Below are 17,009 nucleotides of genomic sequence, written 5' to 3'. Positions count from 1 at the left end.
AGAGAGGTTTCCCGGGCAGCCAGCGGCTGAGCGCTCTGGTGCCGGTGCAGGACACGTTGGGATCTTTGCCCTGAGCCCCTGCTCCGGGAGGAGCTGGAGGGGGGCAGGCAGCACCCAAAGGTGTTGCCAAAGGACGAGGCGTGAGGAGGGCTGGATCCCGGGGCTGAAACCTGCCTTCATGTCCCACATCCCTGGCCGGCTCTGCTTGCTCGGCTGGCACAGGCTCAGGCTCAGGCTCAGGCTCAGGCTCAGGCTCGGACACGGCTTGACCCCACTGCCCCATCCCAGGGGCCGTGGGTTGGGAGAGCAGTGCTGCCCACCGACCGCAGGCTCTGCCAGAGCCCTCTGCCATGGTGGCTCCATCCTCCCACGCCCCCGTGCCTGCCCGGGCCCTGCCGGGTCCCCACGAGGCCACGAGTCCCTTTCCACCGGCCCTGGTGCACAGCGGTGCCGGGGGCTGTGGGGTCCTGGCCCCCCATCAGCAGGGAGCGAGCCCCTGCCCAAGACCCCTGCCCGCCTGCCCAGGGCTCCGGCAGCTCCTGCCCGGCTGGACCCAGCCTCGGCCACCCCACCAGTGCGGCGGCTCTCGGCACCGCCGGGCTCCGGCTGCGGGTGCAGCCCTGCTGCATTCCAGCCTCGCTGGCCTGGCAAGGTTAAACTGCGGAGAGGCTGAAATATTTGGGAGGGGAATGGAGAAGGGAAAGGGGAAAAAAAAATCTATAAAAAGAAAGTTTAAAAACACAAGTTAAAGAAAAAAATACCAGGCGCGGAGTGCAGCTGCGGTTCTGGTTCCAGTTCCCAGGTGATGTCAGGCCTGGAGCCTCTCCAGCCCCGGCCCCTCGGAGACGGTCTTTGTGGGTTCAGCACTGAGTGTTTTTCCTTCCTGAGACTCGGGGACACCTTCCTGTCTCAGAGAAAGCGGCCAAGAGCCTTTCCAAGGGTGTCCGCACGCAGGAAGGGGAGAGGATGGGAGGGGAGCGCGAGAGAGGCAGCGCGGCTGGGCTCGGCGCGGGGCTGCGGCAGCCGGGGAGCCGGGAGCATCCGCGGGCGATGGGCTGTGGTGGCCACGGCGCTCGCCCAGCACGGGGCAAAGGGGCGCTCGGCTCCCACCGGCCCGGCAGCCTCCGGCGCCTCTGAGTCACCGTTTCCCTCTCGCGGTGCTGGGAGGGGCTGGAATGTACTGGGACCCACGGGATTGGCACCGGCACATGTTGGGACCCATGGGATTGGCACTGGGACGTGCTGGGACCCATGGCCCCATTGCTGGGACATGCTGGGATCCACAGCCCCAGCACTGGGACATACTGGGTGCACAGCGCCAGCACTGGGACTTAACTGGGACCCATGGTTGTTATGCTGGGGCTTGCAGGGGCCCTGGTCGCTGGCACTGGGATGTGTTGGGACCCGTGGGCTTGGCACTGGGACATGCTGGGATGTGCAGCCCCAGCATTGGGATGTGCTGGATTCCACAGTCCCAGCACTGGGACATACTGGGTGCACAGCTTCTGCACGGGGACATACTGGGACCCATGACTGTTATGTTGGAGCTTGCTGGGGCCCTAGTCGCTGGCACTGGGATGTGCTGGGACCCATGACCCCAGCACTGGGACGTGCTGGATTCCACAGCTCCTGCACTGGGACATTCTGGGATCCATGGCCTTTACATTGGGGCTTGCTGGGGCCCTAGTCCCTGGCACTGGGATATACTGGGTGCACTGCTCCTGCACTGGGACTTACTGGGACCCATGGCCTTTACATTGGAGCTTGCTGGAGCCCTGGTTGCTGGCACTGGGACGTGCTGGGACACTCATGCTTAGCCCTGGGACGCACGACCCGGCGGCTGGGACGCACTGGGACCCATGCACTCAGTGCTGGGACCTGCTGTGCCCCCAGCACTGGGACCACCAGCCCTCGCTGGCCCCCGGGGATGCCGGAGCTGCCGCTTCAAGGCGCCGGTCCCCTTTCATCTGCGGGTTGGGCTGTTTGCAGAGCGCAGCCCCCTCCCCGCCGCCCCTGCCCCCCGACAAACCCGAGGGCAGGGATTCTGTGTCCCGGGCTGTTTGGAGAATCTCACGGCTGTTTATTGGGGTCTGGGACACATTAGCCACGCTGAGAACAAACCTCTCCCACCCACCCTGGTCCCTGCCTGGGACCAGCTCTCACAGCTGCGCCGCGCTGTCAGCTCCATAAATCAAACCCGGGGGGAGGGAGCCCGGGGCAGGCTCGCCCCGGCCGAACGGGGGGCCGAAAGGTGCCGCTGGGCTCCCGCCTTCGCCCCCTCCCCGGGGCAGGCTGGGGGAGGCTCCTGTGGGACCCCCAGGGCGTTCCCCCTGCTCCCTGCTGGCTCCAGCACCCCAGGGAGACGGGGGGTTGCCCCCGGAGCCCCCGGCCGCCCCAGCCGCAGCTGCCTCTGCTCCGCGGGACGTACCGGCCCCTGGGAGCTGCGGGCCCCGGCACGGCACCTTTCCCAGGCTCGGCGCTCCCGGCCGCCCAGGCCTGCCCGGCCCCCCCGAGCAGGGTCCCGAGGGGGGACCCGGCCTGGGAACCCCCTGCGTCCCCACCTGACCCCACGCAGGTGCTGCTGCCTCAGCCCCGCCGTGCGCGGCCGTCGTGGTGGCGGTGACGGTCACGGTGGTGGTGGTGGTGACAGTCACGGCGGCGGTGGTGACAGTCACGGCGGTGGTGGCAGTCACAGCAGTGCTGGCAGTCACAGTGGTAGGGACAGTCATGGTGCTGGTGGCGGTCATGCTGATGGTGGCAGTCGCGGTGGTGGTGGCAGTTGCGGTGGTGGTGGCAGTCGCGGTGGCGGTGGCAGCCGTGGCAGTCACGATGTACCAGGCGGAGGGGAAGGCACAAAAGCAGTGACACCAACCCCGACCCACCGCCCAGGCGCTCGTGGCTGCGGCACGGGGCTGGCAGCGCTGTCCCCATCCCGCGGCACGGCACAGCGCAGACCACGTCGGGGCTCCCACAGCCCTTGCAGGGCCAAAGCTGTCGGCAGGGCCTGGGGACGCGAGGACAGCGTGTGCCCGGGGTCTCGCCCCACGTGGATCCCACTGGGGCCCTCAAGCGCACCCATGGGGAGAGCCAGGACGGTCGTGCTGGCTTCAGCGGCACAGAGCAGCGGTGGGCACAGGGCAGGGGGCCGGGGCCATCTTGAGGACCCCATGTGCTCCCCACCTTGCCCCACACCGGGGCGGCAGGCAGGCACTGGCCCATCAGAAAAATAAGGTTTATTTTCCAAGCGGCTGCATGTGCACAACCAGCGCCCGCGGGGCCACAACACCGTCCCCCCCTCGACGCCGGCCGCACACGGGCCCCTTCCAGTCCAGCCCCGGGGCGCGGGGACCCCCCTCCCCGGCCCTGCCCTGCGCGGGCAGCCTCGGCCACGGGAGCGTCCTCCCATCCCGCTGCCGGCTCCGGGGCCGGTGTCGGTGCGGTCCCAGCCCGTGGCCCTGGGGCTCAGCGGCTGCCGCCGCCTCGGGCAGGCAGCTCCCTCCCTCCCCGCTCCAGTCTCTGGGGCTGGCGTGCGTGGGCTCCGGCCGGCTCTGCCGCTGTCTCAGGCGGGTGCTGCCGGACCCCGGCTCATCTCCGTGACACTCGCAGGGGGGTCACCCCCCGCACCTTCAGGCAGTTGCCCCCAAGGTCCCTCCGGCCGCCCTGTGGAGAGAGGAGGGGAGAGCTGCAGGCACTGGGGGGTGCCCCGGCTGGGGGGTGCCCCACTCCTGCCCACCGCTGCCCTACGCTGGGTCTACATGGAGGAGCTGCCCTGAAATGGCCAGTGCCCCGGTCCTGGGACGGCTCAGCGCTGCCCAGGACAGACAGACAGACAGGACTGTGCCTGGTGAGCGGCTGGGTAGGCGGCTGTGGGGTGGCTGCTGCAGGGGCACCACCCGCGGCCCCATCATCCTATAGGGACACAGCCCCCACGGCTGCTCAGTGCCACCACACTCAGACCTGCGGGCAGGGCTGGTGCCACCCCGGGACAGACCCACAGCCCCAGACAGACCCACAGCCCTGCTGGGGATGAGGAGGTTCAGCATAACTTCAGCCCAGCACCACCCAGTATAACCCAGAAGAGACCATCATAGCCCAGGTCTAGCCCAGAACAGCCCAGTATAACCCAGCATTGCTCAGCAGAGCCCAGGACAGCCCATTTCCAGCCCAGCCCATTTCCAGCCCAGCCCAACCCATTTCCAGCCTAGCGCAGCCCAGCATGGCCCAGTACAGCTCATTTCCAGCCCAGTACAGCCCATTTCTAGCCCAGCCCATTTCCAGCCCAGTACAGCCCCTTGCAGCCCAGCCCCAGAGCCAGAAGGCACAGAGCTGTGTCCCGGCCCAGCTCCTGCCGTTGCCCCCAGGGTCCTGGGTGCCGCAGGAGCTCCCAGCCCCGGTGCCTCCGCGAGGTCCCCTGGGGGATCCAGCACCGTGCCAGCCCCCCAGCTCCGGCCCCGGGGAACAGCCCAGGGACACAGCCCAGCCCTGGCCAGGGGGTCCCAGCCGGGGCCAACTCTGCCAAGGACCGGCGCTGGGGGTCCCTGGGGAGGGCCAGGGAGGCTGCAGAGTTCGGCCAGCAAGGGAGGGAACGGGAGCAGGAGGAGCAATTAAAAATGAAGCAGCAGAAACCGAAAGAGCTGCGAGGGCTGGAGTGCGCCCCATGGCCACGCTGCTCGAGGTCGCACATGGGACGGCTCGGGGGTCTCGTGGGGATGGTGGCGGGTCCGGCAGCCCCTGCCCGCGGCCCTGCCTGGGGGTGCCCATGGGCTGGGAAGCTGTCAGCCCCTCGCCCTGCATCCTGCACGGCCCACCCCAGAGCAGGGGCACCCAGGACCCTGGCGTGGGCAGCGGGATGGGGTCACCACGGGAAAAGTGCCCCCCCGAGCTGCAGGGTGCTGGGGGGCGTCAGCCAGCCAGGCAGGGCAGGGCAGAGCAGGGGTCCCCAGCTCAGCCCCCCCGCCCCAGGTGGGAGCCATGCTGGCACCACCAGCAGACCCTGAGCGGGGCCACGGGATGGGGAGCGCTGCCCGGCCCCCCGCGCGGGGCATCTGCCGTGCCCTGCCTGTCTCCATCGTGTCAGGGTGCTGCCTGGGACAGCCCTGCCGCAGTGCCCGGGGGGCTGGCGGGGTCGGGGATGGGGTCTGGGATGAGGATGGGGTCCGGGACAGGGATGGGGTCTGGGACGGGGATGGGGTCAGCCTGCGAGCTCTGAATTCTGCCCCCGGGGCAGCCAAGTGCCCCCAGCACGGGGGTGACTGTTTAACCCCCCGAGACCTCCCGGCCCGGACGGACGTGGGGGAGCAGCCCGGCCCTCTGACGCGAGCGGGAGCTGTGGGCGTGCGGCTACGAGCAGGATTTGGCCGGGAGCAGCCAAAAACTCCAGCGGGGGCTGGAGTCAGAGCCTGTGGTTCTCGTGGGGACGTGCCGAGCCTCCTGCCCCGCTCAGCCCAGGCAGGGGCTGCTGCCCCCATCCCACCGCCCCGCTCACCCCTTTCCGCTGGTTGCTGAGGCAGAAGGTGCAGATGCTGCGGGGCTGCTTGCTGTCCAGGTCGCCCTTGGCCCCGTAGATGGCACTGAAGCAGGGCTGCCCATCCTCGCAGCCCTCGCCCAGCAGCAGCACGTTGGCCAGGTGGGAGATGTAACTGGAGGCCAGGCGGAGGGTCTCGATCTTGGACAGCTTCCGATCCACCGGCTCGGTGGGGATGAGGGTCCGCAGGGCGGTGAAGGCCGTGTTGACGCTCTGGGTCCGGTCCCGCTCCCGCGCGTTGGCCGCCTGCCTCTGCTTCACCATCACCATCGGCCCCGGTTTCCGTGGCAGCTTGCGGCGAGCCTCGGCGCCCTCGCAGCAGCCGAACGACTGGTCCGACGTGTCGCTCTCGCTCCGGTTCTCCTCGTCCTCCGAGAGGATGCTGAGGTCGGGGTAGAGCACACGGGCGGCCACGGGGCGCAGCATGGTGAAGGCCATGGCGTGGCACCCGCCCGCGCCCCCGGCCCTGCTGGGGGGACCCCCCGGGCTGCGGGGAGCCTTCCCCCGCCGGCACGGCTGCGACGGCCGGCTCCGGACGCCTTCCCGCTGCTGCTCCGCTCCGGCGGCCGAGCGGGGCTGGGACGACTGTCTGCGGGGGGAATCGGGATTTATACGGCCGGGGAGGGGCTGGCGCCGGAGCCCACCCCCAGCCGGCCCCCCGAGCCGCCGGCCAGCGGCCAGCGTCCTCGCCCCAGCCCGCGGGAGCCAGCGCTGGCTCCGGCCACGGGCCTGGCCCTGCTCCGGCACGCCGGCGTGGCCGCAGGCACCTTGCACCCAGAGCCGGGCTCCAGGTGGTGCCCATGGTGGTACCGGACCCTGGCGGTGCCGCCAACAGTGCCAGAGCCACCGCACGGCGAACGTCCCTGCGCCGCAGCCCGCGGTCCCCGGTGCCTGCAGAGCGCTGCCGCATGCAGTGCCAGCCCGTGGGCAGCGTGTCCCCAGCCCCTGCCCGGCTGTGCCCTGCCAGCCCCGGGTCCCGCGCAGGGCGGCACAGGGTGGGGATGGGGCACGGGAGATGGGATGGGGCAGGTACCCGGGAGCGGGTGGCACCGGTGCGGTTCCCGGGGCGTTTATCGGATGGGATGCCAGTGCCCGGCCAGAAGACGCACTGCCCCACACCCCACCGTGCCCCACTGGGACGGGGTCTGTCCCAGGAGGATGCCCGGGGTGGGCAGGGAGCCCCGGGGGCAGGCAGCCCCGCGGGGATGGTCTGCACCCCTCGCCCCTCTGTCCCCAGGGCATGGCACCCCACCTGCCCGCTGCGGGAGGGGACAGGGGGACACGGTCAGGGGCACGGGCAGCGTTGCAGGCAGCACTGCCAGGCAGCCAGGAGCGTTTCCTCCCGCCCGGGAGGAAGGTGTGCGCCGGCAGTGGAAACACGGCGTCTTTTCCTGCAAGGGGAGAGCTGAGCTGGCAGCAGCGGGAACCACCGGCATCCCTGGCAGGGCTGGGGGTGTCCCCCAACCCGCAGCTGGCTCCTGGTCCTTTCTGGGCACCCAGTACCACCGGTGATGGCCACCCGCTGCTCCCCCTCACCAGGGAGGTCTGTGCGGGTCCGCCCTGGCCCCAAGCCCGGCACCCCCAAGAGCAGGCAGGGGGATGGCCAGCTGAGCCGAGCAGGCAGGAGGCTTCCTGCCTGCCTTCCTCCCCAGCCCGCGGCCAAGCGGAGGTCGGCTGCTCAGCGATGCTCCGGGCACGGCAGGTCAAGCAGCAAAGGCAAACGGAGGGCAGGACCCAGCTCCTGGCGGATGGTCCCAGGGCTGCTGGGGATGTGGCCCTGGGGCCTGGCAGTGGCCATGGTGCCAGCCCGTGCCAGCTGTGGTCCCCACCTGGCCACTGGCCCCACAGCCAGAGGGAGATTCCGGGAGGAAATCTCCAGCTAAGGAGGCAAAAGGGGCCAGCTTGGGGCTTGCTGGGGGCTGGGACAGCAGCCACGGGACACAGTGGGCATGTGGCAAACCCCAGAGTGAGGTGGTCAACAGGGGGACTTGGGGGGCCACGGGATGGGGTGGCATCATGTCCCACTATGCCCCACAGTCAGAGCCCTGTGGCTGCGGGACTGGAGCGTGCAAGGTGGCTCCCAGACCGGTGGGTCCCCACGGGGCTCTCCCTCTGCGTGCCAAGGCTGCTGGGACCGTGGCAGGGGTGGCCGTGCTCCCTGGCACCGGTACTGGCACTGGTTCGCTGCCTGCCCGACCCGGCAGGCTGTGAGCAAACGGCCGCTCTCCCCCCCGCGGGGCGCAGGCAGCCCCTCGCCGCCGGGACCCCCTGCCCTGTTTTCCTTCACCATTTGTCTGCCTGCGCAGAGCCCGTAAATCACGCAGCAGGGGGAGAGGGCCGCGCCGGGGGCCAGGGGTCCCGCTGGGGCTGGGGGCGTGCAGGGCCGCCATGGGGACTTGTCCCTTGCCGGCTCCGTCCCCTGCCACCTCTCACTGTGCATTGGTCCCTGCCAAGGACCCCGACCCTCTCTGGGCCCTGGCAATAGCCCCTGCCTGGGCGCAGACCAGGGGCCATTTCTGCCCCGCAGAGGTGCCCGGCGCAGAGCTGGGGATGGGCAAGCCCTTGGCGCAGCAGGCAGGGAGCAGGCAGGTGCCTGTGTGGAGAGAGGAGCCCCCGCTCCCTCCCCGGCGTCCCGCTGGGCTGCGGCTGGGGGGCCGCGGCAGCCCCCGGCCCTGACAGGCGGCAAGACGGATGGCAGGGGCTGTGTACTCAGCTGCGGCCGCCCCACACATGGCCGCCAGCTGACGGGGACGGGCTGGGGGCAGAGCCCGCGCCCGGGGCCCAGCCGAGCTGCCCCGGGGTGTTTCTGGGGGGCACGGCCACGCGCGGGGTGCTGGTGGCCTGTGCTGCTGCGGTGGAGGACGGGGCACTTGGGGATGCGGGCAGGGAAGGAGCTTTGGAGATGGCTCAGTGTGGGGCATACCTGTGCACGCGTGTGCACGCGTGTGCACAAAGGAGCGTGCATGGATCTGCATGTGTGCATTGGCATGCATGTGCAGCTGTACACATGTATGTGCGCGTGCATCCATACGTGTGTGTGGATGTGTATGGATATATGTGAGTATGGGTGTGTGTACGCAGTTGCACGCGTGTGCGAGTATGGGCACGTGTGTGCGTGCACGCGCGTGCTGATGCATGCAGCAGGTCTGTGTGTGCACGGTGCCATATGCACCCCGCCTGCCACCACCTCCCGCTGCAGGGAGCTCCCCAGCTTGGCACACGCGTGTGCGTGTGTGACCACCACCCTGGCAGGCCCTGCACGTGGGAGGACGGATGGACAGAAGGAGCCACAGGAGCCACGGGAAGCAGCAAACGCTGCCTGCTCCCTGCCTGTCCAGCCGCCAGCTGCCTGCGGATGCCGCTGCCGCTGGGGCGGGAGGACGCGCGGCAGCAGCCAGGTTTTCCTGTGCTGCCCGGCGGGCGCGCGGGACAGGACGTGCGTCCCCGTGCCTGGACCCCCCCGGCCCCCCTGCCACCGAGCGCCTCGGGTCTGACTCAGCCGGGCGGCACGAGGCGCAGCCGGGGGCCGTGGCGTCGCAAACCTCCCACTGGTTGCCGCACCGCGCGGCCGACTTGAGCGGGTGCCAGGACGCGGTTGTGTTTGGCATCACGGCTCTCCCAGCTGATCCAGCCAAACAAACCGGCTGCCGGCCCGAGGGCTGCCGGCCCGGCAGAGCAGTGCAGCCCTGGGCAGGAGCGGGCAGCACCGGGCGGCGGGTCGGGCATGCATGGCGGGCAGGGGTGGACGGGACGCTGCATGGGACACGTGGCATGGAGGGGACGTGGCCTGAGCATGGGCTCGCGGCCATGGCCCCAGCCCGACCTGCCAGGCACCCCCAGGTGCTGGCTGGCCAGCGGGGGGGCACCCCTGGGGTCGGGGTGCTGGGCACCCCGAGGGCTGGGTCCTGCCTCCGCTGGCGGGGAAATGCCCCCCGCCCCCCGCTCCGGGGAGTGTTTATCTGCGAGGTGATACTTAAGTGTAAGAAAATAAACAGGGAGCAGATGGGCCGGGGGGCCGGGGCTGCCCCCAGCCCCACGGGGCTGCTCCGGCCCTGCTGGGAAAACACTGCTGCTGGCGAGGCAAATGGATTCCAGACCTGCGGCAACGCCGGCACATGTGGCCACCAGGACACCGGGCCTGACCCTGCTGAGCCCCAGCAAAGCAGCGCTGGACCAAGCCGATGTGTCCTATCTCATCCCACCCCACCCCACCCCACCCCACCCCATCCCACCCCACCCCATCCATCCCATCCCATCCATCCCACCCCATCCATCCCACCCCATCCCATCCATCCCATCCCACCCATCCCATCTCATCCATCCCATCCCACCCATCCCATCCCATTCCATCCCATCCATCCCATCCCACCCCATCCCATCCATCCCATCCCACCCATCCCATCTCATCTATCCCATCCCACCCATCCCATCCCATCCCATCCCATCCCACCCCATCCCATCCATCCCATCCCACCCCATCCTACCAAGACCCCGCTCGCCCGCAGCCCCCGGCACAGCGGGATGTCCAGGACCAGCCCCTCTGACCGGAGCTCCCCAGTTCAGGCTGGTGCCCGGCTGAGGTGCCCCGTTGCAGGCAAGCTCGGGGAGCTCTGCCCTGGCTGGCCGGGGGCATGCAGCATCCGAGCCCAGCCGCTCCCAGCTGGGACAGGGGCTTGTCCAGGGGGTGGCTGTCCAGGGGGTGGCTGTCCCTGCTTGCCAACACAGGGAGCCCAGGGCTGGCAAACCTGGGAGCCCCTGGAGCCCCCCTGGGTGGGGAGGAACAGTGAAATGGGCTCAAGGGGCGTTGTGAAACCTTTTGGGGAGCAGGAGCGTTTCCCAGGAGAGCAGCCCCTGCCCTTGGGAGAGGTCCCTGCCTGACCCCGCCGGGGTCGGGGCTGCGGCATGGTGTCCCGGTGGGTCCCCAGGGCAGCGTGGGGAGCCCCAGGCCCCCTCCGCCCGCCGGGCTGTACCCACAGGCTGGGGCCGCTGGTCTGGAAGGCATTACACGCCTGTCGCGCGGGGAAGTCTGTCCCAGTTCCGGAGCCGGGACCCCCCCACCCAGCCTGGGCCGGGGGGAGCCCACAAAGCCCCTTTGTTCCTGCCCTGGAACGAATGGATTGGAGGCAGCCGGGATCGGCTGTCAGCCGGCGACACCAGAGACCCCGCGGGTCAGGCAGAGGGAAGGGGGACAGGTGGAGGGATGGAGAGACGGACGGACAGAGCCGATGCAGAGATCGCCGGCTCTGGCGAGACCCGTTCCCATGCCAGGCGTGCCAGGTTGCGGCACTGGCAGCACCGGCTGGGGGCTGGGGACCAGTTCACGCTGCCTGCACCGTGCCAGCCCCAGGGATTTGCCGGTCAGCCCCGAAGATGCCCACACAGCCCCTTGGCCACAGCAGCCAGTCCTGGCTCCCAGCCAGCGCCACCGAGCCCTGGGAGCAGCATCCTGGGGCACCCGCGGAGCGGGCAGAGATGTCCTGGAGCTGTTTGCAGGGGATGGAAGGCTGGAAGAGCGGATCCTGCAGCGGGTCCTCCGGCTGGAAGAAGCCCCCATGGGGTGCAGGGAGAGGTGCAGGACCCGGGCAGCCTCGGTTCATCCCCACTCGTGGGGTCCCAGCTCTGCCGAGCTGCCTCACACCCCGCTCCCTTTGTAAGGGGCACAAATCTGGGGAGAGGGGGCGAGCAGAGCCCATGGGAGATACCCAGCCCCGGGGGCACAGCCCAGGGTCTGGGCAAAAACTGGTCCCTGCCATTTGAGGGCACCTTGGCGATGCTCTGTGCTGCCGCAGGAGCTGCCACCTCCTCCCTTTCCCGCGCCCGCTGACTCTCTAACAAGAGGAAACTTTTTAGCACGCCACAATTCTTCGGAGAAATTTATGGCCCATCAGGGAGCTGCAGACCAGGGCTGCTCTCTCCGTGAACGCTTGCAGGCCTTCCTCCCGGCGGAGAGCAGCTTTGATGCGGCACATGCAGCTTTGCCGCGCCGGAGTCTCGCCGGAGGCGAGGGAAGGGGCCGGAGGGAGACTCCGGTGCATCAGCCCCCAGCCCACCCTGCCCTTCCTCCCCAGTGGCTCCTGCGGAAACACTGTGCTGGCACGCAGCAGCTGCCCGGCAGAGCTGGTGCCCACGGGGGCCGGGTCCTCCTCCCAAACCCTCTCCCCAGTCTGTTTCTGCCCTGGGAGGACAGGATCCGTGCAGGGAGGAGCGTGGCCGAGGGGGCAGGAGCATCTGGCTGCGGTTCTTGTCCCAGTCCTGCCGCTGACTCACAGCGCGGTGGGGTGAGTCAGTGGCCTTTCCCCTCCCCGGACCGCGGTTCCTGGCTCAGAGGGATGCCGAGACACCCGGGGGATGCTCAGGGCGGTTTTTCCAGCCTGCACATGGGGTGAAGACGTGGTGTTTGCAGAAATGACAGCATCCCAGCATGGCAGGACTACATGCGCTGCCACAGCTGGCCCAGAGCTGCCCCTGACTTCAGCTGCATCCCAGCGTGGTCTGGCAGAGCATCCATTCCCAGCACAGCATCCACCCCCCAGCACAGCATCCAGCCCGAATACAGCATCCAGCCCCTCACAGACCCTCCATCCCCCAGCAAAGCGTCTGTCCCTTTGCAGAGCATCTGCCCCTGTCCCATGTGCCCGCATCCGCAGCTCTCGCAGCTGCCAGGTCTCCATGCCGTGCCGTGCCGTACCGCTGCGTACCTGCTCCCAACCCCAGCATCCCCCAGCGCCAGGCCCCGAAGCCGTGGGGGTTTGATCGCCTTTATTCCAGGTGCAGCAGTGGGCGTCCCCACCACACCATTTCGGAGATGTCCCCCACGGGACGTGTCCAGGGATGGGGGCAGGCACAGCCCAGGGTCCTCCCGACCCGGGCACAGGGTGAGCCCAGAGTCACTGGGGGAGGCCTGGGGACTGGCTGTGCCTCCTCCCAGTACAGCTGTGTCCTGGTTTGGCTGTGTCCCGGTTTGCCTGTACCCCTTCCCGGTTCAGCTGTGCTCTGGATGGGCTGTGACCTGGCCCAGTTCCAGTGCGCCCCGGTTCAGCCCGTCCCGTCCCGGTTCAGCCATTCCTGGTTGAGCCATGCCCTGGTTTAGTCTGTCCCATCCTGCCCTGGTTCATCCCGTCCTGATTCATCCCATCCCGTCCTGGTTCATCCCATCCCAGTTCATCCCATCCCGGTTCAGCCTGTCCAGTCCCAGTTCATCCCGTCCCAGTCCGTCCTGTCCCAGTTCGTCCTGTCCTGGTTCATCCCGGTCCATCCCATCATGGTTCATCCCGTCCTGATTCATCCCATCCCGTCCTGGTTCATCCCATCCCGGTTCATCCCGTCCCATCCTGATTCATCTCATCCTGGTTCATCCCATCCCAGTCCATCCCATTCTTGTTCCCATCCCGGTTTATCCCAGTCCATCCCATCCTGGTTCATCCCGTCCCGGTCCACCCCATTCCTGTCCTGGTTTGTCCTGGTTTATCCTGCTCCATCCCAGTTCATCCCGGTCCGTCCTGGTCCATCCCAGTTTATCCCATCCCGTTCCCTTCCCAGTTCATCCCATCCTGGTTCGTCCCATCCAGTCTCAGTTCATCCAGTCCCAGTCTGTCCCGTTCCCATCCCATTCCCGTCCCAGTCCATCCCGTCCTGGTTCATCCTGTCCTGGTCTGTCCTGTTCCCATCCTAGTTTGTCCTGGTTCATCCCAGTTCATTCCAGTTCATCCTGGTCCATCCTGGTCCATCCCGTCCCAGTCCATCCTGTTCCCATCCTGGTTTATCCTGTCCTGATTCATCCCGGTTCATCCTGTCCCGGTTCATCCCGTCCAGTCCCGGTTCATCCAGTCCCAGTCCATCTCGTTCCCATCCTGGTCCATCCCGGTCCATCCCGTTCTCATCCCGTTCCCGTCCCGTTCCCGTCCCAGTCCATCCCATCCCGGTCCATCCCGTCCTGTTCCCATCCCGGTTCATCCCATCCCATCCCGTTCCCATCCCATTCCCATCCCGGTCCATCCCATCCCAGTCCCATCCCATCCCGTTCCCGTCCCGTTCCCATCCCGTTCCCGTCCCGTTCCCATCCCGTTCCATCCCGTCCCGGTCCTGTCCCGTTCCCATCCCGTTCCCATCCCGTTCCCATCCCGTTCCCATCCCATCCCGTTCCCATCCCGGTCCCATCCCGTTCCCATCCCGTTCCCATCCCGGTCCCATCCCATCCCGGTCCCATCCCGGTCCCATCCCGTTCCCATCCCGTTCCCATCCCGGTCCCATCCCATCCCGTTCCCATCCCGGTCCCATCCCGTTCCCATCCCGTTCCCATCCCGGTCCCATCCCATCCCGGTCCCATCCCGGTCCCATCCCGTTCCCATCCCGTTCCCATCCCGGTCCCATCCCATCCCGTTCCCATCCCGGTCCCATCCCGTTCCCATCCCGTTCCCATCCCGGTCCCATCCCGTTCCCATCCCGTTCCCATCCCGGTCCCATCCCATCCCGGTCCCGCCCCGGTCCCGTCCCGTCCCGGCGCAGCGCGGCACCATAGCGCCACCTGCCGGCCCCGCCGCGCCGCCCCGGTCGCCTCCCGGTTCCAGCGAGTCCCGGCCCCAGCGCGGCCGGAGGGGCGCGGGGAGACCCCAGCCCCACCGGAGCCTCACGGGGACCCGGGATCAGGCCCAGCTCAGCCCACCGGGACCTTGCGGCCCCCCCACCGGGCAGCGGGGGGGCCGTGCGTGCCCCGGGGCCACCGGGCTAGCGCAGGTGGGGCGTGGAGGAGCCCAGGTAGGTGCGGAGGTCGCTGAGGGTGGAGGGGATGATCTTGGCGGGGATGGTCTCCCGGTTGAGCGCCCTGTGGGCGGCGAAGCGGTGGCAGCCCCCGAAGGAGTAGAAGTAATCGCCCCCCTGGCTGCCCTTGATCCAGAGCACGTCGATGGGGGGCACCCGCTCGGGGTCCTCCTGGGACGAGGGAGACCCCCGAGAGCAACGCACGCCCCGGCACCCCGTGGCACCCCCCGACCCGCCTGTGCCGGGGCCTCGTGCCGCGAGCTTCCCCGGCGGTACTCCCAGGGTGGCGTGGGTCGGTGCAGGGGTGGCTGCCCCCGACCCCCGCGGCTCACCTGCAGGGTCTCCACCAGGCTCTGCACCTTGCCTGGCTCCAGCTCCGCGGGGATGGGCCGGATGAGGACCCGCATGGGCACGTTGTGCACGGCCGAGATGTGCTGCGTGTGGATGCTCTGGTCCCCGGCCTCCGCCATGGCTGCTGCCGCGACCCGGCCTCGTCCTTCCTCCTGCCCACCCGACCGAGCCCGCCGCTCCGCCCCGAGCAGCGCAGCACCCAGCCGGGCCCCTCTTCTTCCTCCTGGGCCGGCCATCGCCATCGTCACCGCCACCGCCCCGCCGTTTTGCAGAGTCACAGTGAAGGGGCAGGCCAGGCAGGGCTGGGCTGCCGGGACCGGTGCCAGCGCTGGCTGGCCTGCTGCCCGCGCCTCTCTGCCCCGGCGAGGCTGTGGTCGGGGCCGCCCTCGGCTCCCCTTGGCATGCAGCAGCTGAGCCCCCGCCAAGGCTACTCCGTGGCCTGGGGGTCCCCGTCCTGCCCCGGGGCTGTCTGGGGGTCTCTGATCCCGCCTGGCCGTGCCGGGGCTCTAAGGATCTGTGTGTGGCATCTCAGCCAGGAGCTGGGATGTGCCCACCGCCTGCCCGGCCATGCCAGGACCGTGTCCCCACCCCAGAGCCCCCCCCCCCACCGCTGCGCTGACACCCACGGGGTCCTTGGCGAGGAAGAGGCAGCATGGAACAGCCCCAGAGCTGAGCAGCGGAGCAGGGATGCTCTGCGGCCGGGCAGACACCGCGGTGCTCCAGCCCTGAATCTTTCTAGGTCATTTCTCCAGCTGGAGGAGAGGCTCCCAGCAAGACCTGGGTCTCCCACCCCACCGGCTGCTGGAACCGGGGCAGCCTGCATCCATAGCGGGGCCGTGGCACTGGCAGAGGCCGCTCCCAGCCCCCTTGCCCGGCTCGCGGGGGGCACGGAGGGTCCCCAGCCCCAGTGCTGACTCAGAAACAGGCTGGGTGACTCACTGCCCCGTGCCAGGGCTGGTGACGGTGACGGTCAGGGACAGGCTCGCGAGGCTCCAGGATGATCTTTTTGTAGGATGAATTGGGCGATGACTTTGCAGGTGAATGATTGTGCTCCCGCCTGCGGGGCAGCACTGATGTCACCAGGAGCGCAAGGCTCAGCGAGGGCTTTGCTGATGAGCTGGAGGCCGAAAATAATTTCCCCTCCCTCTTTGGCACCCATCGGTGGGGAAGGAAGGCAGCGAGAGGGGCAGGGGGCAGGAGCGCGGGCTCTGCTGGGTTGCTCCCACTGCCCCTGACCTGTGCCTGCACGGGCGGGAGCGGCTGCGAATGCGACGGCAGCCGAAATCAAATTGGCTCACCAAACCCTTCCCGTCCGGTGGGGCCAAGCCCTGGGGGTGAGGCTGGGGGTGCGTGAGCGTCGCTGGGCATCCCCCGGGCTGCCCGCCGGGCTCCCTGCCCCGCTGCCGGCATTTCGCACGGCGCTTTACTTCCAGGTCAGTGCTCTGCCGCTGCTCGCAGCCTCCCTGGCGCTTTCGCAAGCCAGGTGGCATTACAACGTGTGGGGTTGTCTGGCTGCTGCCCACCGGCTGCCGGGGCTGGCACGGCAAAGTGGGCAGCGCCGGGTGCTCCGGGTGCATCAGCCGCCCCGCTCCCCGCCGGCTGCCGGGGCATCTCCACCCCTTGGTTTGGGGCAGATGTTTCCTCCGCGATGCTCCCGCCCAGGGCTGCCCTTGGGCGCGGGCACAGGGCACTGCGGGACGGGGAGGCCGGCAGCTCACGTGCCACCACCCGCCACCGCCTGTACAAATCCTCCGAGACACACGGTTAGTGGCAGAAATCCCTTTTATATCCCTGAATTGCGTTACAAGTAATACTGCGGGCGGCCGGTTCTCAGTAGACTTGTCTTACTGGGAGCTGTCGAGTACAAAACCTGGCAGAAAAAAATCTATCATGCACGGAAAATTATTGCTGTAGTATCTGCTATTTACAGTATAGACAGGGGCAGAGGCGCGGTGCTGCCGCGGAAAGGCGCCGGCATCGCGGGGAAAGCCTGAACTGCTGCGTTCCTCGCTGGTGGGGTGCCTGCGTGGCCACCGGGCTCTTCCCCTGCGCAGGGGTGCGGGCGCGTGGCCACCATGCCACAGCAGCGAGGACCGTGACGGGGCGTCCCCGGGAGGCATCGAGCCCGCGAGCCACGGCTGTGCCAGCACGCAGGGAGCGTGTGGACACCGAGGTGGCAGGAGGAAGACGGTGCAGGGAGGAAGACGGTGCAGGAAGACGGTGTGGGGGTATGCGAGTGTGGCCCTGCGGGGGTGCCGGGCTGAACCTCAAAGGTGTCAGGGACCGGCACGGGGCGATGGGGCCATGGCAGCTCGCAGCCCGAGGTAGGAAGCGGAGGCACGGGTCGGGCCCCGCTCCGGGATGCCGCGTGCGCGGC

General features: G+C 68.8%; 2 protein-coding genes across 3 annotated transcripts; both read right to left on the bottom strand.

Moving 5' to 3' along the window:
* Positions 1–3,215: 3,215 nt before the first annotated feature.
* Positions 3,216–6,094, bottom strand: TCF15 (transcription factor 15). Its single transcript, XM_082325614.1, has 2 exons — positions 5,486–6,094; positions 3,216–3,660 (listed from the first exon to the last, which is right to left on the bottom strand). Exons 1-2 carry the CDS (start codon positions 5,960–5,962, stop codon positions 3,586–3,588), a joined length of 552 nt encoding a protein of 183 aa, XP_082181740.1. The 5' UTR covers positions 5,963–6,094; the 3' UTR covers positions 3,216–3,585.
* A 7,904-nt stretch (positions 6,095–13,998) lies between these two features.
* SRXN1 (sulfiredoxin 1) lies at positions 13,999–14,896 on the bottom strand. 2 transcript variants are annotated; one of them, XM_082325820.1, is made up of 2 exons: positions 14,614–14,896; positions 13,999–14,452 (listed from the first exon to the last, which is right to left on the bottom strand). In XM_082325820.1, the coding sequence occupies exons 1-2, from the start codon at positions 14,872–14,874 to the stop codon at positions 14,249–14,251; spliced, it is 465 nt and encodes a 154-aa protein (XP_082181946.1). In that variant the 5' UTR covers positions 14,875–14,896; the 3' UTR covers positions 13,999–14,248. The 2 variants fall into 2 exon arrangements, with proteins under 2 accessions (XP_082181946.1, XP_082181947.1); XM_082325821.1 differs by having other exon boundaries at positions 13,999–14,449.
* Positions 14,897–17,009: the final 2,113 nt, after the last annotated feature.

This window comes from Platalea leucorodia (genome assembly GCF_965183815.1).
Source record: "Platalea leucorodia genome assembly, chromosome: 13".
Lineage (NCBI taxonomy): Eukaryota > Metazoa > Chordata > Aves > Pelecaniformes > Threskiornithidae > Platalea > Platalea leucorodia.
The sequence above is the reverse complement of the archived record's forward strand: the minus strand, read 5'-3'. Positions and strand labels throughout refer to the sequence as shown.